We start from the raw sequence: 24,045 nt of genomic DNA on the forward strand, positions 1-24,045 counted from the left end.
TGAAGGTCAATTATTTTGCGACAATGACCGAGTATAGCTATACATTATCCCGCCTATTACATGGCTAACTTACTAACAATACACCTAATTCATTTTACACCATCGACAAGACGAGATCAAATGCAGACGCAGTTGTTCTGTGGCTCCGTCCGCTGTCAGCCCAAATAAAGTTATTATTATCGCCGCCAGGTGTGTGGACTGATTGCACTGCTGCAGTGTGTGTCAGTGGGCTTGATTGCGAACAGCTGCGAACATCGGTCATTATTGCTCGGCAGAGGTCCGTTATCGAGTAATAGCGGCCCTCTGACGAGCGCTATTGACCAATCACAATCAAGCATTTTGGCGAATGTTAAAACGCCATGTAATAAAGAACCTTATCTCCTGTGTCTCCCTCTCAGACTTCCTACTGTCTCAATAAATAACCTTATCTAAAATGTGTATCCTACTCTGACTCCCTCTCAGCCTTCCGACCATCTCAATGAAGACATACTAAGAGGAGCGAACCGCTCACTCCGTATGTGGAAAAAAATAAATGGAAATGTTTATAAAAGTCATCTAGTAATTAAAACAATACAATCTGTGTCACTCGAGGGGTACACATTATTTTCCTAATTATTCACCAGATTTTTGGCAGATGAAGGCTCGCCTGACGACAGCCCTCTGAAACCCTGAAATGTTCTTTTAAATTCTGGGGAGCCACAAATTGGAATTTGCTACCTTCACAGCTATATGCATTAGTAGCCGACACAATTTTAAGAAAAAAGTCAAATCATGGCTCCTCGACAATGTCAAAAACTAGATTTTAAAATGCATGAAAATGTTGTCTGATGCATTGATGTCTGTGGCTACATTTGTACTGCATTTATGTTCATGTCTATGTAGTTGGTCAAATTGTTATTTGTGGTCATGTTTTGTATTGCTTGTCTGTCTGAGACCAAGGTCCACAATGGAAATAAGTCTTGTCTTTTTTGTGTAGCATCCTTGACGTTTTTCTGGAATCTTGTATTTTTTTAGTGCTGTCATTAGATTAAAAGAAATTAACTAATTAATCTCACAATTTTCTGTAATTAATCTAGATTAATCTAGATAAAAAAAAGCATTTTTCTACTTAAAACCTAAGCTTGTAACAGATATTTACTTGAGTAAAATCATGGAATTAATGTAGAATCAACACAAACTTGTATGAACTACCAGTAATATAAATCATATTAACAACAGAAATGTGTTCCATCTTCATGTCAGATGATTTACAAAAAGGTGCATGAGTCAATGCAAAAAAAGAACAAGCAAAGATACTACTGAAAGTTCCGAACGTTGACATATTTTTTTAACGCTTTAAATAATTAAAATTAATCTCCAAAGTTAAAGCATTAACACATTGGGCGCTGTGCATTGTACCCATCATTGGGTCCAGTCTGCCACTGCTGTAAGAGATGTTTACCTTCTTTGCAGGGCTATAACTTTTTAAATATTATAGCTATATGTATCAACATTACTATGGCCCATTCAACATCGGGTATCTATCGTTCCGGATGTGGGAACGTTATATTTTTTCATTCATACATTGTTGTGTTACCGTAATACCGTCGAGAATATAAGTATGTTTTTAAGGTTTTCTGCTGTAATTCCAAAAACGTGAGTTATAGGCCCTGAAGCATAATAGATTATTGATTGGCGTTTCTTTCCTATACACGCTATATAAAAAAAATTCAAATGTATATGATCGGTATACATTATGCTTCATCATGCATGAAGGAAAGGGCTGAAAATAACGTTATATTCCTCTTACCGTTCGCCGATGAGACTGGAGGAAAAATATTCCATTTATTTGACGTCGATCTGCTAGATCCATTTCCCGTTTGTATGATGCAATAAACGCCAAAATCATATAGATTATTGCGTTTCGAAAAGCGATCCGATGCACTCGAGTGTTTGTCTGGACCCACGTAACAAGATATTACTGCCGGAGGGATTTCCGCAATGCACCAGAGCCACTTCCGGTTTGGCGTGGAGTGTAACTCGCCCGATCATCCACCAGGCGGCGGTATTGAGGCGTTGCAATATCAGACAGGGTGCAGCTGCAGTCCCGCAGGGAGTCTGGATGAATTATGAATGCCAATGGCGAAAAAATGAAATATTGATCCCAATAACGAATTATGACGTTGTTGGCGTCCAATGTGTTAACTTTGACAGCCGAATTTTTTTTTTAAATGTCAAATCAAATAAAATGAAATCAAACCCTGTTCCACTCGTGTTCCTTCCTCCCTCCCGCAGGTTCTCCGACCTGGACGGCCGCCACCGGCACACGGTGTACGACGGCACGCTGCCGCACCCGTTCGCCCTGAGCGTGTTCGAGGACACGGTGTACTGGACCGACTGGAACCTGCGCACGGTGGAGAAGGGCAACAAGTACGACGGCTCGGGGCGCCAGGCCCTGGTGAACACCACGCACCGGCCCTTCGACATCCACGTCTGCCACCCCTACAGGCAGCCCATCGGTGAGCCTCACAGAGCCTCCTTAGAGAGCGAAGGTTATCCTATAATCCTGGTTATGTGAATACCGGCTGAGTGTCCCGCTCCAGCCTATTGGGATATTCCAATAGGCTGGAGCGGGACACTCAGACAGATGAAAGAAACATAACTACTTCCTGCTATTGTTCGAGGACGCTGGTTCAAGTTTCACGTTTTGTTTTATTTGTCACATATAAACCGAAATCTGTAAAAAAAGAAAAACTCTTATTAATTCAGATTCCTTTATTGTCACGTCATTCAGTACCTTACGGCAAAACAAATAGTGAAATTCACTCTGTTGTGGTTCCTCAACCATAGCAGCATCCAATAATATAAATAAAATAAAATGTTTGCATAGAATACAAATTAAACAATAATAATACAAAATTTCAATAAAAAAAAGTGTGCAGTGCAGATAACAGGATGTAGATATTATACTATATCAAATTTAAATAAAAACAAAAAAGTAAGTATGTTGTGCAATGAGCAATGTGCAATAATTAGCAGTGGGTAAAATGCAATATGCAATACAGTTTATTGGCAGCAACAGTGGGGGTTAGAGCAGAGAGAGGGGGGGGGGGGGGTTTCAATGGGTTCTGTTGACGAGTTTGATAGCTTGGGGGGAAAAACTGTTCTTCAGCCGGTTGGTTCTGGCTGTGTGGCTGCGGTAGCGCTTTCCAGACCGCATCAGCTGGAACAGTCCATGGTTGAGGGGATTCAAGTCATTGATCATTTCCCAGGCTTTTTTTATGCACCTTAATTAAGGCATTACATGAATCTTGCACTCGTTAGACCGGGTCCTTGTTGATGTATATATTGTATTTAGGGATGTCCGATATTATCGGCCTACCGATATTATCGGCCGATATCGGCATTAAAATGTGATATCGGAAAATATCGGTATCGGTTAAAAAAATTAAATAATATATATATATTTTTTTTACATTTCTATAACCTTTATTTACCCAGGCAAGCAAGTAAGAACAAATTCTGATTTTATTTATTGTCAAAAGTATGCATAATGTTGTGTTAATTCCACAACAAGAGATATGTAATGTTAATTACCTGAAATTATTCCATTTTTGGGGGGGAAACCCTGCATATATCGGTATCGGTTGATATCGGTATCGGAAAAAAAGCCAATATCGAGCATCCCTAATTGTATTCCTTCCTACGTTCTCTGCACTTCTCCATTACAGATGTATGTATAATGTCTGCTGTCATTGTCATTGTTTTATTTCTTTGTTCAATGGTGAGACCAAAGACACATTTCCACATGGTGGACAATAAAGTGAAACTAAACTAACTAACTAAGGTACATGTACATTATAGTGAAATGCTTGGTTCTGTATGACCCTCCTGAGATTGTGCTTCATACAGTAAAAAGGTATACAAAATATACAAAAAACTCAAGATTTACAAAATGCAAAAAACTAAATGTAAAAATGAGGTAGAAGAGGTAGTGCAAATGTGTACGAATAAATAGATAAAATACGGTGTAATGTTTAAAAAGTGTTTAGTGTTTAAAGTGAACTATGAACTGTAAAAGAAGTGTAAACTATAAAAGAAGTCAGAATACCAGTGTTCTATAACAAGGAAACTATAAAAGAAGGAAGGGTCATCATGTCAGAATACCACCGTTCTATGCTCTGCTTGGTGTCAGACTTTGGTGTCAGTTCTATTGAAGCCTGTATTCAAATAAAAAATAGACCAGCTATCTGAGGAAATATACACATCAATCAATATATCAAACGTTAGCTCGTTAACAAGGCAGCAAGTTGCAGATGATTCTGACATCTGAGGTAATAACCTGTTTAAATGACGGTTGATCCCATTCAACTCAATGTCAGCCAAACTGAAAGTTTCCACACTTCGCACCAATGTGCGTTTCACAGTGACATAATGACCCTTCCTTCTTTTATAGATTCCTTGCTATCCCTATTACACTCCTGGGTCCATATTCTCAAAAGAATGGTGTGCGCTGATCTGGCATCAGTTCTAGTCTGTTAGTTTGAACGAGGTCACAAGGACAAATGTTCGCGGGCCACTGACTCCAGGTCAGCGCTCCTACACTGGGGCGCTCTGTGAACACTGGTTTTTACAACCGAGAGCTGTACCTCCTACCATATCCTACCTATTGAGTCCATTTAGGTGTTTACCGCCGGGGGGGGGGGGGGGGGGGACGGGACAATGCCAGGTCTGTGTTTGTCCAGCTGTGGGGAAACAGGATTGTTTGACTCTTTTGTGTCTATTTGTGTCTCTCTTTGTGTCTCTGTGTGCCCTCTCCTGTGACCAGCGACCAACCCCTGCGCCGCCAACAATGGAGGCTGCTCTCACCTGTGCCTGATCCGTCATGGGGGGCGGGGCTACACCTGCGAGTGTCCGGACAACTTCCTGACTCTGGTGCTGGGGGGCGTGGCCAGGTGCCTGCCCATGTGTACCAGCACACAGTACAGATGTGCCAACAATGAGCGGTTTGTTAATTAAGCCTCCATCCTTTTCACTTTAGAGGTTTTGTAACTTAGGTCGATTAACACATTGGGTGCCAACAACGAGAAATATCATTGTTGGCCGCCATGCGTTGAGTGCCAATGACGAAAAATCTTGTTATTTAATCGTTATTTCTTTTATTAGCGATATCCATTCATTTTTCATCCATCCAGCCTCACGTTAGGCGGCGGTATTTGCCGTTTGCGAGCTCAGACCCATTCCCAATGATAACGTCAGGCTGGATGGATGAAAAATTTATGGATATCGCTAATAAAAGAAATAGCGATTAAAACCCGACTATACTTGTGATTGGCACTCAAGCGATGGCGAGTTAACCCGACTATACTCGTGGTTGGCACTGAATGGGTTAAGAACAGGGATTGCTCTCTTCTTCTGCTCTGTTCGTGCTGTTTTTCTTCATTGCGAGTAGGCAAGATGTGTGGATCGGGTGATGACACCTCGGTCCGATCTCTGGGAAAATGTGTGTACTGTAGTTCTGGAATAAAATGAATAGCTTTCAGGGCTTTCCTCTGGATTTTCAAACGAGATGGTGCTGAGTCTCAACCAGGGGGTGGTCTAGAGGGGGGCTGAGTCTCAACCAGGGGGTGGTCTAGAGGGGGGCTGAGTCTCAACCAGGGGGTGGTCTAGAGGGGGGCTGAGTCTCAACCAGGGGGTGGTCTATAGGGGGGCTGAGTCTCAACCAGGGGGTGGTCTAGAGGGGGGCTGAGTCTCAACCAGGGGGTGGTCCAGAGGGGGGCTGAGTCTCAACCAGGGGGTGGTCTAGAGGGGGGCTGAGTCTCAACCAGGGGGTGGTCTAGAGCAGTGGTTCCCAAAGTCGGGGTCGCGATCCAATTTCTTTTTTTTTTTTTTTTTTTCAGGCCACTGAACTTAGAAGCAGGCCAGGACAGTGTTTCTAGTTGTATTCTAAAATTCTATTCTATTGTATTCTAAAATGTGACTATATGGTTTTATATTAACTTAATAAATAAACAAAAAAGAAAAATCTACTTATTTCAACGAACATTTCAAACTAAATAACAGATTATGCACATAAAACGCTGAAAACAACCGAAGCAACAATAGTATTTTAATGAGGCTATTATTATTATCATTATTATTTTGCAACAAGTTAGCCCTCTCATAAATAGCACATATAAATGAATAACTAACTTGAACTAACTTAATAGGATTGAAGTGATATTTGTCTTAAAAAATCGGTCGCCTGGCAAAAAAAAAAAAAAAAGCCTGACGATGTGCATTGGGCCGCGGCTCTCTGACGCCTTATTTTCTGGGTCCCGGCCTGAAAAGTTTGGGAACCCCTGGTCTAGAGGGGGGCTGAGTCTCAACCAGGGGGTGGTCTAGAGGGGGGCTGAGTCTCAACCAGGGGGTGGTCTAGAGGGGGGCTGAGTCTCAACCAGGGGGTGGTCCAGAGGGGGGCTGAGTCTCAACCAGGCGGTGGTCCAGAGGGGGGCTGAGTCTCAACCAGGGGGTGGTCTAGAGCAGGGGTTCCCAAACTTTTCAGGCCGCGACCCAAAAATAACGGGGTCAGAGAGCCGCGACCCTCACTATTATAGGAGGTAAAAAAAAATTAACAACTTTTTTTTATTTATTTTTTTATAAAAGAATTTTTTTTTAATAAATGGAAATGTATGGTTGAAACATGCACATGTTCAAACGCACTAATGAGCATTGGAGGCTTTTAACCAGGGCCGGACTGGGGAAATCATTCAGGCCAGGAAATATAGTGCAAAATATAGCCCCAGTCAGGCCACCTTTTAAGCAGGGGGTCTGGGGGTCCCCCACCAGGACATTTCTTGTTACAAAGACTTCATTTCCTGCATTCTGGTGCAGGCATTTTTTTATTTGTACCCTTTAAATGCCAGTGTTTGTGATGGCATCACAAATTATTGTTAAAAAACAGGCTAGCATATGTATGATTAGCAACAACACTGATTTTGATGGATTTTCAGTTTTTTTGTAATGTCAGATTGAAAATAATACAATCTTTTATTCAACTTCAGCCCTGATCATAACACCACATATTAATTTTATAATTCTAACCCTTTAAATGACAGTGTGTGTGATGGCATATATTTGCAATATATCAAATGCAAAGTAGATTTTTCTGGGGGGGATTATTACAGGCTAGCATGTGTCAATGATTAGCAACAACAGTTTTTTGTAAGGGTCCCGCCTCCACTAGGGCTGTCCCCGACTAAGGATTTGGATGGTCGACTAGGATTGGCCAAAATGTGCCGTTAGTCGACTATTGGTCGATTATAAATATTTTAAAACTTTTTTTATTTTATTTTATTTTTATGAATTTTTTATCATTCCATTTGGGCTGTGGGGGTGTTTAATGTCTGAAGGAGTCGACTGAAGGCTTCTTGTCCTCTGCAAAAGCATGCAATTGGTCCACTGATGGATACTTCTTGATATTTGTCTAGTCTAGTGTGTTCATTAGATGGGTGAAATCCTCTTTCAGTGCCTCTGTGCCTGTTTTCGTAAGCAGTTAGCCTCTGGTATGCGTGCCATTAGCGTTAGCCACGCTTCTAGGCCTATTTTATTTTGGAAAAAATGATAAAAAATAAATAAAAAATATATATTCATACTTTTTTTTTTTTTTTTTTTTTATATATTCGACTAAGAGGTTGGCCAGTCGACTACGGCTCCTTTCGACCGATTAGTCGACTAATCGATTAATAGGGGTCAGCCCTAGCCTCCACCAATCACATGCGGCTCCTTTTGTGTGTGTGTGTGAGAGCAAGAGAGAGAGAAGGAGAGAGAGAGATAGTTCTCCAACTTGTGTGAGTTGCAGTGATCTCCTGGTTGTTCCCCACCTAGGTTATCTAACTATTGCGCTGCTGCAACAAACACTGTCCTGGCCTGACTGCAAAATTTTATTTTATTTAATTAAAATTGTTTATCATCTGGCAACCCCCCCCCCCCCCCCCCCCCCTGCGGCGGCTTGCGACCCTCCTGTGGGTCCCCTTTGGGAACCCCTGGTCTAGAGGGGGGCTTTGACCCCCGTCCGGGAGGCAAGGGTATTGGAAGAAAATAAATCCATTTAGTGTAATTTCCTGCAACTTCAAAACATGAAGTACAGTGTATAAGGTTGCACCATAGTTTAAGGTTGAACACAAATACACACACACACGCACGCACACACGCACACTCACACACACACACAACGTCATCAATACTGTAAATGGGGTTCAATTCCCCCAAAAATAATCTGTGATTTACTATTGATTACTATAGAGATGTGATTACTATACAGATGATGGGATATTTAGAACATCACACCCTGAACATTGTGTTTTCAATTTGTATTGAAGTGTGTGATGGATACCCAATCGTGTTTACATTTTTGCAAGCTGTGAGGACGATTTTGTTAAAGTTTTGGCCATAGGAGCAACAGTTTTGTGGTGAAAGTTTGGGTTTTGGAGTGAGAGTTTGGTTTTGCAAAGAGAATGCGAGTTTTTGTGGAGCTAGCTTGAGAAAAGTGTTTTGTGTTTAGAGTTTAGTGAAAACGGAGGGCAGTTTCCTGAAATGTGTTCTGACATTCGAGAAAAACTGTAACATTAGTTCGGCCAGAGAAACAAATATAGGTAATTAAAATGGTTGGACCTGCGAGATTTGTACTTTGTAGGTCTGCATTTTAAATGTAAGGAGTTAAAAGTATGTTTTTTTTCTCTGAAATGTAATTGAGTAAAAGTACAAGTATGGTATACAACTTGTATAATACAAGTATTACAAACCTAATAATACTCGAGTAGTATTAAGTACAAATCCCCCAAAAACAGTACTTAAGTATTGTAACGAAGTACAATTACTCAAGTACTTCACACCCCTGCATCAGGCCTAAATAAACACCTCTTAGACTATATCATTATTATTTAAACCAGAACATTCATGTATCTCTATCACAAGTACATTTCATCACAGTTTTCTAGTTGGATGTTCAGTGTTATTAACCCCCGCCCTCGCTCGACAGGTGCATCCCCATCTGGTGGAAGTGTGACGGTCAGAACGACTGCAGGGACGGGTCCGACGAGCCGTCCACTTGCCCGAGTCGCCACTGCAGGCTGGGCCACTTCCAGTGTGCCGACGGCAACTGTACCAACCCCCACTTCCTGTGCAACAACAACCAGGACTGCCACGACGGCTCCGACGAGGACCCCGTGCTGTGTGGTGAGTTCTGAATCACCCCCCCCGCCCCACACACACACACACACACACACACACACACACATACATACACACACACACACATACACACACACAGGGCCGCCTGGGAGAAATGCGAGGCCCTGTGCGAGATTTAAACGCGAGCCCCCCCCCCCCCCCCTAAAAGGTAAAAAAAAATATATATATATATATATTTTTATTCTATTTTTATTTTTTTTAATACAGTCAACATATTCTTAAATAATAGCGCTGCCCGAGGCTGGGGATGATACAGTCAACATATAGCAAGAGAGAGAGCGAGAGAGAGCTCCCGTTCTACAGTCAATATACAGTGTTATCGCTACACAGACCCGGCAATGCCCCTGACCCTCCACCAGAGCAAGGCCAGAGAGAGAGAGATAGAGAGAGAGCATGTCTGTTTGTGTGTGTGTGTGTGTTAGAGAGAGAGCATGTATATGTGTGTTAGAAAGAGAGAGAAATATATAGAGAGAGCATGTCATTTTGTGTGTTAGAGAGAGATATAGAGCATGTCTGTGTGTTAGAAAGAGAGAGAGAGAGAGAGAGAGAGAGCATGTGTGTTTGTGTGTTAGAGAGAGAGAGCATGTCTGTGTGTGTGTGTGTGTGTGTGTGTGTGTGTGTGTGTGTGTGTGTGTGTGTGTTAGAGAGAGAGCATGTATGAGAGAGATAAGCAAAGATGAGCCCCTAAAGGATATTCAACTTTTAATGGAAGAACAAAACAGAAGGAAAAGATAACTTCACAAAGGCAACATGAATATACATAGATCCAAAAGGACAAAGATCAACACTTAAATCCAAAGAGAAGAGGGTCTATACCAGAGAAAACAAAGTAGCAAGGAGCCAATGGCCGACATCAGCTAAATAGGCTAACTGCAAATAGAGTATCCAGGTACTGACACCAGGCCACACACAGCTTTGGCCAACGCTACCCAAGCTACACAAACGACCAAGACAATTCACACACAGCACATGTCGTATCTCCAAATGTTGTGAAGTAACATATGTTTTGCCTGGAAAAAAACATCGTTATTAACAAAACATTCGGGAGGGGAAGGAAGGAAGAGTGGGGTAATGTCCAATGGACATCTTACCTGCACCAAGGAACGCAGGGCGAAAGGCCGCAACACAGGTCTCCACGTTGACGAAAGGCCTCTCGCTGGCGGGACAAAAAGAAGCTATGGCCGGAGCCTTGTCATGGTGCAGGCCCGACTACATCTTCTGTCAAAGATGATGTCGTAGTCAGAGTGCCAGGGCCTGCTATTCTCACGGCTAATGTCAATGGTCGTAGCACAAGCTAACAGCTAACTCTAGGCTAACTGATAGCATCAAGCTAACGTTCCCAGCCGAGCGAAAACGAGCAGCTAACGTCGTAGCTAAACAGCTAACTGGCTAACAGTTAGCTCAACCCGGCTATTGCTAACCACTAGCTAACGCAAGCTATGCGGCTACCACTGAAAAACTTTACAACGTGAGAAAAGCAATACAGGCCAACACTTCAGACAGCCACTGTGTTTTCCTCTTCTCATCCGAAGAGGGAAGGGAAAAAGAAGGCAATACACGTCCCACTACAGAGTGGTGTTTACCATAGCGGTGCCGGCAACAAGTCCCTTGCGGACTATAGCCGACTTGAGCATGGAGATATTCTTATAATGAAACACCAAGCTCACCTCCCTCGCACCAGGTGCTGACACCAGGCCACACACCGTTAGCTACTACAACAGCTAGCCGGCCCGTTTGGCTCCCGAGAGAGAGAGAGAGATATATCCACGGCGGGAATAGAATAGAGTGCATTAAAAACTCACCAAACGTCCAAGAGGATGGAGACAACCGCGTGGAGTTGACGAAGTTCATCTGCCGAATGACCGTACTCTTCATCTTGGCATAACAATGCTGCACGCACTCTCTCAAGGTTATCTAACGCTAGTTAGCCTTTAGCTAAGCTAGCTACTAGCCGACATCATCATGGCTATCCCGACTGAACCACACGTTAGCACTCAATATTATAACGTAGCTAAAGCTAACTAGCTGTCCCTGCCTTTAGCCGGGATGGCTAGCCTGACTGAACTGTCTAACATGCAACAACTTTCATCTTCAGTCCATCTGCCGAATGACCGTCCTCTTCGTTTTGGCTGGCATAACTAAGCATAACCTCCAAAGCTGCACGCGCGAAATAGTCAAACGCAGCTGACGCACGCCAGCGTACACATAATGTAACCCCTCCCTTCTTGAAACCAATAGTATGTCTGCTGCAGAGCCCCAGAGCTCCAATAGAGAATAGTGCAGAGCCGCAGAGCCAGGAACATTCTACAAACGTGTCTAATGTGAAATATATAAGCATATAAGCAAAACTAGATTTTAGGTCTGTGATGAAAAAGGGCCTCGCGGGAAGGGGGGCCTCGCAAAAAAAAAATAATAAATAAAAAATAATAATAAAAAAAATAATAAATAAAAAATATATTTTTTTTTTGTGCGAGGCCCCCCTTCCCGCGAGGCCCTGTGCGACCGCACTGCTCGCACACCACCTGAGGCGGCCCTGCACACACACATACACACACATACATACACACACACACATACACACACACATACAGGCCCCTCACACACATACACACACACACACACACACACACACACACACACACACACACACACACACACACACACACATACACCCTACAGTACACGTGACTACACTACACTACACTATTTATTTATTTACTGTTGTATTGTTCTTAATTGTGAAAAAAGTATGCACTGTAATGCCAAAACACGTTCCATTTTGTACCTGTATGAAATGGCGAATAAAGGAATCTGAATCTGAATCTGAATCTGAACTACACTACACTACACTACACTACACTACACTACACTACACTACACTACACTGCACCACACCACACCACACCACACCACACTAAACTAAACTCTCACCCCCCCCCCCCCTCCCCCCTCCAGCGACCCACCAGTGCGAGCCTCACCAGTGGAAGTGCGCCAACAAGCGCTGCATCCCGGAGGCGTGGCAGTGCGACAGCGAGGATGACTGTGGCGACGGCTCCGACGAGGAGCCCGCCCACTGCGCCAGCAGGACCTGTCGCCCCGGGCAACTCAAGTGTCGCAACGGACGCTGCGTCCCCCGGAACTGGAAGTGCGACGTGGACGACGACTGCGGGGACAACTCGGACGAGCCTCTGGAGGAGTGCAGTGAGTTACCTGTTTAAAGACCTTAAATATGAGAAGTAAATATGTGTTACTTATATGCAGTGATGCCACAGATTACTTGCAAAAATAATCTGCATACTGATTACTGATTACTCCTTTAAAAAGTAATCTAGTTACTTTACTGATTACTTGATTATCAAAGTAACTTAGTTACTTTGAAAGTAACTAGGTTACGAAGTCGTCGTCATCCCCCCTGCTGCTGCCACAACATAAGAAACTGTTTTGTTTTTAAATAATGCTTTATTGAAAGTGCATAATGTCATAAATCATGATTGGCTGCTCAGACAGGTCATCATGAGACGTCATCAGCCATCAGGCCATATAAGGTCACAGCTGTCCACTGCTCAGGCACTCTAGGACAGTGGTTCCCAAAACGGAATAAAATAGAAAATGCATATAATATAATTTTTATAAAAAAAATTATTGTAAAACCGTTGTGTAATATAAAACATGGTATTATAGTTTGTTATTCTCATGTGTGTGTGGCTGTGTGAGTGTGTGCGCGAGCGCACGTCCCATCTCCGGTCTAGCTGACTGTACCCCTGGCTCTCTTATCATCAGCATTATGAGATGATAACTAAATAGTAACGCACAGCCACTTGGAAAAGTAACTGTAATCAGATGACTGGCTTGTAAAAAGTAAGTAAGTTAGATTACTATTTACTGAAAAAGTAATCAGATTAGAGTAACTAGTTACTTAGTAACTAGTAAGTTACTGGCATCACTGCTTATATGTGAGTCCCTCTACAGCAGGGGTGGGCAATTATTTTTCCCGGGGGGCCGAATGAGCAACTGAAAATATGTTGGGGGGCCGGGCCAAAATTCCAAACTCAATTATGCATAATATACATTTTATTTCTATATAAAAAGCAGTAAATGGCATTGTTTTGACCCCTGGTAAGAATGTATGTTATTATTTGGCAATTAAAAGGTGAGGTTAGCTTTCAAAAATAGAATTTATTCAAATAGAATTTATTTCCAAAATGATAAACAAAATGTGAAACTTTAATAACAAAGGGCATTTTGAGTTTCATATACTATTGAAACAAGGATTTTCTTAGCTTTCTAAAGACATCACTTCATCTTATAGCAAAAATAAACAAGACATGTCACTGAACTGTGTAAAGAAAAGTGTCCCAGTTTTGTAGCCTTTTTTACTTTACATGCCTATATTAAACATTTAAGAAAAAAAAATATCAAGTGTCCCATTTCACTTGTTATATTTCCACATTTTAGTGTTCTTCAGTTCTTTTTTGTTTCATTCAGTGTGAGAAATCCAGTCTCTGTTGAGCTTTAACAAGTCCATCAAAGTCAGGTTGCATGTCTGAGGTGGAGATGCGAAGCACAGCTGCCAGATGTTCATCAGTGAGAGAGGATCTGTACCTGGACTTGGTAAACGAGAATGAGAATGTCTGTTCACATATGTAGGTGGATCCAAAGAGAACCAACATCTTCTGAGCATGTCTCCTAAGCGTATATTGTGCGTGTGAACGTTGACATGAAAATAAAAAAGTAAAAAAAATTAAAATAAAAAAAAATAAAAAAAAAGATTTTTTTTTATTTATTTTTTATTTATTTTTTATTATCATGTAATCTTTCGCGGGCCGGTCAGAATCATCCCGCGGGCCGGATGCGGCCCGCGGGCCGTACAATGCCCAGGTCTGCTCTACAGGAAGGGACAGAGCAGACTGTTCTTCCTGAGAGGGCTCAGGTCTTTTAATGTCTGCAGCAAACTGCTGCAGATGTTCTACCAGTCTGTGGTTGCGGGTGCCCTCTTTTTCGCTGTGGTATGCTGGGGGGGCAACACCAACACAGACAAAATAAACAAACTGGTAAAAAAAAAGCTCTGTGGTGGGAGCGGACCTGGACAGTCTGGAGGTGGTGGCAGAGGGGAGGACGAGGAGGAAGCTGCATGCTATCCTTGAGAACCCCTGCCACCCCCTCTATGATGGGCTGATTGCCACGTTTAGCCACAGACTCGTCATCTTCCCCCCCCCCCCCCAGCGCTAATCAGGCTCCACAACCAAGCAGGGCCAGGACGGGCCAACTGCTGTGGACTGGAGGAGCTGGGTTGTGGACTGTAACAAATTTATTTAATTATTTAACAACACATTCATGATTGGACTTGTTTCTTTTTCACCACTTTTTTTTAGCTCTTTTTAGTCCTATTTTAGCTATTTTTATCCCTGTGTCCCTGTGTACTGTTTTTTAATTGCTGTTTTTAAATTGCTGTTATGCTGTTTATGCTGTAAAGGACATCTTAATCTCCCCTCGGGGATAAATAAAGGTTTTCAATTCAATTCAATTAAATAGCTCTACATTCTGACAGCCATCACTGGTTAGAGTATGGAATCAGGGCTGGTGTTCTATCGCCCTGCTCTAAGACAAACTCTAACCTTAACCAACTTCGAAAGAGTGCCTAAGCTTAACCGGTGAAAGAAAGAGGCGTCACACGATTGGTGCTACCAGAAACGTCAGTGGCCAATCAGAGCGCAAAATGCGAACGCCGAACTGGAAATCCGTTGGTAAAAGTATTCAGGCGTCGGGGCTGGGATGTGGAGATGAAAGTTTTGACTTTTTATTGCTGTTTTTACCTCAAACGGAAAACCTCAAACTCTTATGAAGAGGAGAAAAAATACTCAAGATTAGCCACTTGCAGACGGCAGGGTGTGACGTACTGTATATTTTAGTTGATGAAATATTTTTGTTGACTAAATATTTTAGTTGATGAAATATGTTTTCATTTCAGTGTCACAGTATGACATCGATCTCCAAAATAAGAAAAAAAATAAAAATAAAATGTGGGGCCTCTAGTGACGAGGGGCTTCCAAATTCTTTTAAAATAAAAGTTAAAAAAAAATAAACAAATATTTGGACCTCTAGTGACGAGGGGCCTCCAATTTTTTTTTAGTAAAAGTAAAAAAAATAATTATAATTTGGGGCCTCTAGTGACGAGGGGCCACCAAAAGGCCTCGAGTGACGAGGGGCCTCCAATTTTTTTTTAAATAAAATTACAAAAAATAATAATAATACTAATTTGGGGCCTCTTGTGACGAGGGGCCTCCAAAAGGCCTCTAGTGACGAGGGGCCTTCAAAAATGTTTAAAATTAAAGTTAAAAAAAATGTTGGGGCCTCTAGTGACGAGGGGCCCCAAAAAAAATAAAAATATTTTTTTTTCTTTTTTTGGGGGGCCCCTCATCACTAGAGGCCCACGGGCCGCGGCCCGGACGGCCCGCGTCGTTAATCCGGCCCTGCTCATCCCCCCCCCGCGCTAATCAGGCTCCACAACCAAGCAGGGCCAGGACGGGCCAACTGCTGTGGACTGGAGGAGCTGGGTTGTGGACTGTAACAAATTTATTTAATTATTTAACAACACATTCATGATTGGACTTGTTTCTTTTTCACCACTTTTTTTAGCTCTTTTTAGTCCTATTTTAGCTATTTTTATCCCTGTGTCCCTGTGTACTGTTTTTTAATTGCTGTTTTTAAATTGCTGTTATGCTGTTTATGCTGTAAAGGACATCTTAATCTCCCCTCGGGGATAAATAAAGGTTTTCAATTCAATTCAATTAAATAGCTCTACATTCTGACAGCCATCACTGGTTAGAGTATGGAATCAGGGCTGGTGTTCTATCGCCCTGCTCTAAGACAAACTCTAACCTTAACCAACTTCGAAAGAGTGCCTAAGCTTAACCGGTGAAAGAAAGAGGCGTCACACGATTGGTGCTACCAGAAACGTCAGTGGCCAATCAGAGCGCAAAATGCGAACGCCGAACTGGAAATCCGTTGGTAAAAGTATTCAGGCGTCGGGGCTGGGATGTGGAGATGAAAGTTTTGACTTTTTATTGCTGTTTTTACCTCAAACGGAAAACCTCAAACTCTTATGAAGAGGAGAAAAAATACTCAAGATTAGCCACTTGCAGACGGCAGGGTGTGACGTACTGTATATTTTAGTTGATGAAATATTTTTGTTGACTAAATATTTTAGTTGATGAAATATGTTTTCATTTCAGTGTCACAGTATGACATCGATCTCCAAAATAAGAAAAAAAATAAAAATAAAATGTGGGGCCTCTAGTGACGAGGGGCCTCCAAATTCTTTTAAAATAAAAGTTAAAAAAAAATAAACAAATATTTGGACCTCTAGTGACGAGGGGCCTCCACTTTTTTTTTAATAAAAGTAAAAAAGAATTATTATAATTTGGGGCCTCTAGTGACGAGGGGCCACCAAAAGGCCTCGAGTGACGAGGGGCCTCCAAACATTTTTTAAATAAAAAAAAAAATAATAATAATAATACTAATTTGGGGCCTCTTGTGACGAGGGGCCTCCAAAAGGCCTCTAGTGACGAGGGGCCTTCAACATTTTTTTAAATTAAAGTTAAAAAAAATGTTGGGGCCTCTAGTGACGAGGGGCCTCAAAAAAAATAAAAATATATTTTTTTTCTTTTTTTGGGGGGCCCCTCATCACTAGAGGCCCACGGGCCGCGGCCCGGACGGCCCGCGTCGTTAATCCGGCCCTGCTCATCCCCCCCCCACGCTAATCAGGCTCCACAACCAAGCAGGGCCAGGACGGGCCAACTGCTGTGGACTGGAGGAGCTGGGTTGTGGACTGTAACAAATTTATTTAATTATTTAACAACACATTCATGATTGGACTTGTTTCTTTTTCACCACTTTTTTAGCTCTTTTTAGTCCTATTTTAGCTATTTTTATCCCTGTGTCCCTGTGTACTGTTTTTTAATTGCTGTTTTTAAATTGCTGTTATGCTGTTTATGCTGTAAAGGACATCTTAATCTCCCCTCTGGGATAAATAAAGGTTTTCAATTCAATTCAATTAAATAGCTCTACATTCTGACAGCCATCACTGATATAGAGTGTCTGGTCAGTAACATGGGTCTCCCAGTCCCTCCGCTCTGCAGTAAACAGCCATCACTGATATAGAGCAGGGGTCAGCAACCTTTTTGACATGGAGTGCCTGTTTGAAATATAGTTGTAACTAGTGTGCCTCAACAATATTCCATGCATCGTAATTTTTTTTTCTCATAATCAGGTCTTTTTAATGATAATTTTTACATTATTACATCATTATTGTTATTGTTATTATTAACAATATTATTATGATGGTTGTATCAACCCTAAATCTGAGTTGAGGGGGGGGGATGCAATGCAGACAAACAGCTGCATACAGTGCGACCATTTCACTCACATTTGCCCATTCATTTTTGGACCATCGGTGTGTGTACTGTACGTGTGCTGTCATAGCTCCACCTACAGGCCTAATGGAGAACACCAGGAGAACACCAGGATGTGAATGGAGGGTGAATGTGAGGTATATCGTGTAAATAAGTTTTGATTGATCGCAAGACTACACTGTAAAAAAAATTATAATAATAAGTTACCAGAACTTAAAGGGGACATGTACTATAAATGTCATGTTTCAGTCTCTAGCATTGTATTATAGTAATAGGAGTTAGTATCAATGTGTTTTAGTGTCTAAATACCATATTGGCGGATTGCTCTGATTCAGCTCAGATAATTTCCTGCTCCAGTAAATTAGTCCATCCTGATTTGAAGGCCTGAGTCACGTCATTCAGGCTCTGGGTAGAAGACAGTGATGTGATTGGCTCTGTGGTTGTAGCTAATGCCCGCCCACAATCTACATAGACTAGACAGCGAGTGGAAAACCACTTCCTCATACTGCGAGGCAGTGAAACCCGACACCTCTGCATACTCTGGAGGGAGAGAGAGAGAGAGAGAGAGAGAGAGAGAGAGATAGAGAGGGAGAGAGAGAGGGAGAGAGAGGGAGAGACAGAGAGAGAGAGAGAGGGAGACAGAGAGAGAGAGGGAGGGAGCACTTGGGGGGGGGGGGGGACCTGCCGCGCCACACGGGAGAGGGGAGGAAGGGAGCCCCCCCCCCCACAAGCTGCCGCAGGGAGAGAAAAAAACGAAAGGAAGAGACGGCCTGTCTTTTTTTTCTCTCTCTCTCTCGCACCCCCCCCCCCCCTCTCTCTCTCTCTCTCTCTCTCTCTCTCTCTCTCTTCTCTCTCTCTCTCTCTCTCTCTCTCTCTCTCTCTCTCTCTCTCTCTCTCTCTCTCTCTATCTCTCTCTGTCTACCAGTCGCAGACTGTGTGGACTGACTGTCACTCAAAGTGCTTATGGGCGGAGCCAGGCCATAACAGCCTGAAATCTTGAAGCTGGAAAATGATGGTTTTGAGTACTTGATTAGAAATATAAAACAATGCATTGTTTTGAAAAAAACCTTACAGATGTCTTCAATAGACTAACAGGAATTGTGTAAAGTTGCCCAAATAGTGCTAGGAATAGCAGTACATGTCCCCTTTAAAAATATTGAGTTCAGTTACTGTGCATTAAGGTTTTCAGTTTTCAATCCATAATAAGTTAACAGAAAAATAAGTACACAACCACATTATTTCAACCTAATAAAACTATGTTTATTGTCATTGTTTTAAGAACACAAGTTGACTTGGTAATACTCACATTTTGAGTAAAAAAATTGCTTTTAACATGTGCAATGTTCAATGAAATAGAAAAATAAATTATAAAAATTTGTTGATTAATCCCACTGGTCACAATGGTGACCGTAATAATGTTTTTGTTATAAGGCTCTGCAAATGTTACTGAATGATGTAGCAATGTATTTCCAGCTAAATTGAAATTATAAACAAATAAAGGGTCTCAATTAAATATGTGGTAGTAAAAAGAACCTGTGGGAGGAATTCAACAAGATAAATGCGACAACAGTGCAAAATATTTCACTATAATATTTCAAAGCAAAAAAAAAATAAAAAATTATATATATATATATATATATATATATATATATATATATATATAATTTTTTTTTTTTTTTTTTTTTTACTGCTGCCCCCTGTGCCTATGAAAATGCCCCTGCATGCCTATGCAGGCACTCGTGCCTAGGGTTGCCTACCCTGTCTGGTCAGTAACATGGGTCTCCCAGTCCCTCCGCTCTGCAGTAAACACAAAATAACTTTTCTGGTGTCCCGTTCCCACTTTATCCAATCAGGAGAGAGAACCCTAGATATTTTTACTTATTTCAAGAAATCTTGCCAAGCCAGATTTCACTTATTTCAAGCACATATTTGCTTAAAACTAGGTTTTATTTCTTATTTTTGTCAGACCATTTTTGCAGTGTGGAGTTCTCTCTCCGGATTGGATAAAGTGGGAACCGTATACCAGGACATGTATTTAGTGTTTAACTGCAGAGCAGAGGGACTGGGAGACTGACCAGACACTCTATACCAGGGATGACTGTCAGAATGTAGAGCTATTATTTTAACATGTAGACCACTTATTTTAACAAAAGAAAACACTTACAGTAGGCTACCTTTTAAGCATGCATGTAAATACACTCAACACTGCATGTGAACTTGTGTCTTGATGGGTTATAGTAGGACATGATTCTCATTAATTTTTTATTTTTTTTAGATGAGGTTGACGCAGAAATTGTTGTTGAAAATGACTCTGCGTTTTTTGTCTCCATCTTTGTCTTCATCACTGACGTCTCTCTTCCTCTCAGTGGGACCGGCGTATCGCTGTGACAACCACACCGAGTTCTCCTGCAGGACCAACTACCGCTGCGTCCCCCTGTGGTCCGTGTGCAACGGACACGACGACTGCAGAGACAACAGCGACGAGCAGAGCTGTGGTGAGTCTCACCTCTCACTCATACCCCCCCGACACTCCACTAACAGCTGTGGTTAGTCTCACCTCTCACTCATACCCCCCGACTAGAAAAGAATAGAATATAATAGAATATACTAGAATAGAATAGAATCTGATAGGATAAACTAGAATAGAAAATACTAGGGCGGATTGCGTTCGTCACCAACCCTGGAGACGCTGGATTCGCCTGTTCGAATCCAGCTCACAGCTCCGGGGTTGTCACCAGCTTGGCTGGCCGTTCACACTAATACAATTGGCAGTATTAGAGGGTGGGAGAAGCTGGCGGGGTGGGTCCGGGTCGTTGTAAACAGCGACTCCTACAGTTCGGTCGGGGCGCCTGCTAAGCGCGGATAGGATCTAAGGGCGGTAGTGTGATCCTTCCACACGTTACACGCTCTCAGTGAGAGTCCGCGCTGCCAGGTGAAAAGAAGCGGTTGATTGGCTGGACGTGTGTCGGAGGAAGCACGTGATAGCCTCCACTCTCCCAGACCGACTGTGGGGGGTAAGTGCGCAGTGACCAGGAAGGGAGGAAGGGGATTGGAAATTGGCATAACGACTAACATTGGGATGGGAGAAAATTGGAGGGGGGAAAAGATAAAAAAGAAAAAGACTAGGGCGGTCAGGTGGCGTAGCGGAGATTGCGTTCCTCACCAACGCTGGAGATGCTGGGTTCGCGTGTTCGAATCCAGCTCCCGGCGTTGTCACCAGCCGTTCACACTAATACAATTGGCAGTATTAGGGGGTGGGGAAAGCTGGCGGGTGGGTCCTGGGCGTTGTGGACAGCGACCCCTACAGTTCGGTCGGGGCGCCTGCTCAACGAGGGTAAGATCTGGAGAGAGGTAGTGCGGCCTCCCACACGTTACACTCTCCCAGTGAGAATCTGCGCGGCCAGGCTGGCTGCCGGCTGGCTGCACATGCGTCGGAGGAAAGCATGTGACAGTCTCCGGCCTCTCGGACCAACAGTAGGGGAAAGTGCGCAACAACCAGGAAGGGGGTTGGGAATTGGCATAACGACTAACAGTGGGATGGGAGAAAAATCGGAAAAAGGAGGGGGAAACATTTTTTATTTATTTCTTTTTTTAATATAAAGAAAAGACTAGACTAGAAAATAATAGAATAGAATAGAATAGAATAGAATAGAATAAAATATAATAGAATCTGATAGGATAAGCTACAATAGAAAATACTAGACTAGAAAATAATAGAATAGAATAGAAAATAATAGAATAGAATAGAATAGAGTAGAGTAGAGTAGAATAGAATGGAATTATTTTCAGGATCAGTTTATGTTGACAGCAGCACTGACAATTACAACCGCCCCGGCCAGTCCTTCGTACCGGCGGCCATCAGGCTCCACCACCTGTGGGTGCGGACTGCTGCAGCTGGAGAACTAACGGCTGCAGAACTGGAGAACTGTTAGCAACGTCTGGCCACTAAGTGTGTCTGAGTCTTAATAACCGCACGGACTACATGACTTATATCATGCCAGTTAAGGTGTATACTGTTTACTTTTACTCTTACTCATAGTATATATATATTCCGATTCAAATTCTTTATTGCCTATATTTATTGTAACGTATAATATAACCGATGGGGCGTACAGACCCTCATCTGCGCCTTTGTTTACACTGTTTATTGTTCCTCATATTTATTTTATTTAGATCAAATTTTTGCGCCTATATTTATGTATTTCTACTATTACCCTGCCCATGCCTGTACCTCCCCTCCCCCCTCCCCCCATGCTGCTATGATGCCTGAATTTCCCCAAGGGGATCAATAAAGGAATATAGGGGACATTCCTGCCAGGTACCCTAACTGACATGATGTACGTCATACGTTCTAGTCCCCGCAGACAATAATGCAGAGATTACAATAATAATAAAAAACAACAACAAATAAATAGTTTGTTTAAGTAATAAATTGTAAGTCATAATAACGTTTAAATGTTGTTAAGATAAGACAAGATAAGATATTCCTTTATTGATCCCTTTGGGGAAATTCGGTCATCATAGCAGCATGGGGGAGGGGAGGTACAGGTATGGGCAGGGTAATAGAACAAAGACATAAATATAGGCAGTACAATTATAGGACAGATAAAAAATAAGCAGTGTAAACAATATAATTAACTCTGAATATAAGAATATCAGCAAGTAAACAGTGTTATCTAAGGTGCAGATGAGGGTCTGTATGCTCTATCAGTTATATTATACGTTCCAATGGCTTCTTCTTTTTATAATAATAAATATGGGCAATAAAACTCTTAGAATATAAGGCTGTTAAGGGCAGCTTTCCATAGTGCGACTTGAATGCAACTTCACTTCCTTGCAGCCTCATTGCATTTCAGTCCTGTGGCACCAATGGACATCATGAATTTACTTTGTATCACTATGTGGAATGTTGGTGTCATAACCCTGGCCCTTCCCCCTTCTCACTTCCCAAATGCCCACACACACACGCACGCACACACACACACACACACACACGCACGCACGCACGCACACACACACACACACACACACACACACACACACACACACACACACACACACACACACACACACACACACACACACACACACACACACACACACACACACACACACACACACACACACACACACACACACACACACACACACACACACACACACACACACACACACACACACACACACACACACACACACACACACACACACACACACACCACCAGTGTGTATTGTAATTCACCAGTGTCCTGAATGAGGAGAGGAGCGGGGGATGGCAGGAGGGAGGAGGGGGGAGGAGGAGAGTGGTGGAGGGGAGAAGAGAAGAAGAGGAGGGGGGAGGAGGAGAGTGGTGGAGGGGAGAAGAGAAGAAGAGGAGGAGAGAAGAAGAGGAGGAAGAGAAGAAGAGGAGGAGGAGGGTAGAAGAGAAGAGAAGAGAAGAGAAGAAGAAGAGAAGAGGAAGAGAAGGAGGAGGAGGAAGGGAGAAGGAGGAGGAAGGGAGAAGAGGAGGAGGAGGAAGAGTAGGAGGAGGAAGGGAGAAGAGGAGGAGGAGGAGGAGGAGGAGGAGGAGGAGGAGGAGGAGGAGGAGGAGGACAGAACAGGGCGCTAGGAACAGTGCTTGACTTGCTGGTTGGTTGTTATAGTAACACTAAGGTTTGTAAGGACTGTGATCAGCCAGCGTTAGAGATCAGAACACACCCCAGCCTCCAGGTTGCATTATTAGAGAAACATCCTCCACATGCAGCAGGTGCACTTGGACGCTCTCTGACATCACAGCTGACCCCAGAGCTGTTTGCTCCAGGGCCGTGTGAGTGTCTGAGTGAGTGAAGGGCGATTAGCCAACACCTCCGCACCCCCTGCGGCGATGTAGTGGGAGGTGGTGATGGAGACCGGCCCATCACTCCCCCCCCCCCCCCCCCCCCCCCCCCCCCCCCACCGCTCACCTCCCCCTAGGAGCCTCCCCGATTTATGAGCTGTCTGTGTCTGTGTGTGTGTGTGTGTGTACTTGTATTTATCTGTGTGTGCATGTATCGGTATGAGAATGTGTGTGGTTGTGTAGGCAGTTGCTTGTGTGTGTGTGTTTTGCTGTGTCCTTGCGTGGGGGCAGGGTTCAACACTGGATTCTCTGTACTTCGCCACACACACACACACACACACACACACACACACACACACACACACACACACACACACACACACACACACACACACACACACACACACACACTCACACACACACACACACACTGACACACACTGACACACACACACACACACACACACACACACACACACACACACACACGTACGTGGCCCCTCCCGTCTCTTATCAGAGGCCCCCGGTCCATTAGTGCCGTCTCGGCACGGGGGGAGATCCTGCTAATCTGCCTGTAAGAATGCAGCAGCCAGGCCAGGTGGAGAGGAG

At 43.1% G+C, this 24,045-nt stretch overlaps 1 protein-coding gene across 1 annotated transcript in view; it reads left to right on the plus strand.

The window, feature by feature from the left end:
* The window catches only part of lrp2a (low density lipoprotein receptor-related protein 2a), a gene marked incomplete at its 5' end in the record, with an annotated part of 335,411 nt that overhangs the window by 221,729 nt on the left and 89,637 nt on the right, over positions 1 to 24,045 (plus strand). The window contains 5 exon segments of the mRNA XM_084314359.1: positions 2,275 to 2,498; positions 4,808 to 4,985; positions 8,999 to 9,195; positions 12,166 to 12,411; positions 19,988 to 20,116. Of these exon segments, the coding sequence (XP_084170485.1) occupies positions 2,275 to 2,498; positions 4,808 to 4,985; positions 8,999 to 9,195; positions 12,166 to 12,411; positions 19,988 to 20,116 (974 nt within the window).

The sequence above is a fragment of the Notolepis coatsorum genome, assembly GCF_963971535.1.
Source record: "Notolepis coatsorum genome assembly, chromosome: 5".
Classification (NCBI taxonomy): domain Eukaryota; kingdom Metazoa; phylum Chordata; class Actinopteri; order Aulopiformes; family Paralepididae; genus Notolepis; species Notolepis coatsorum.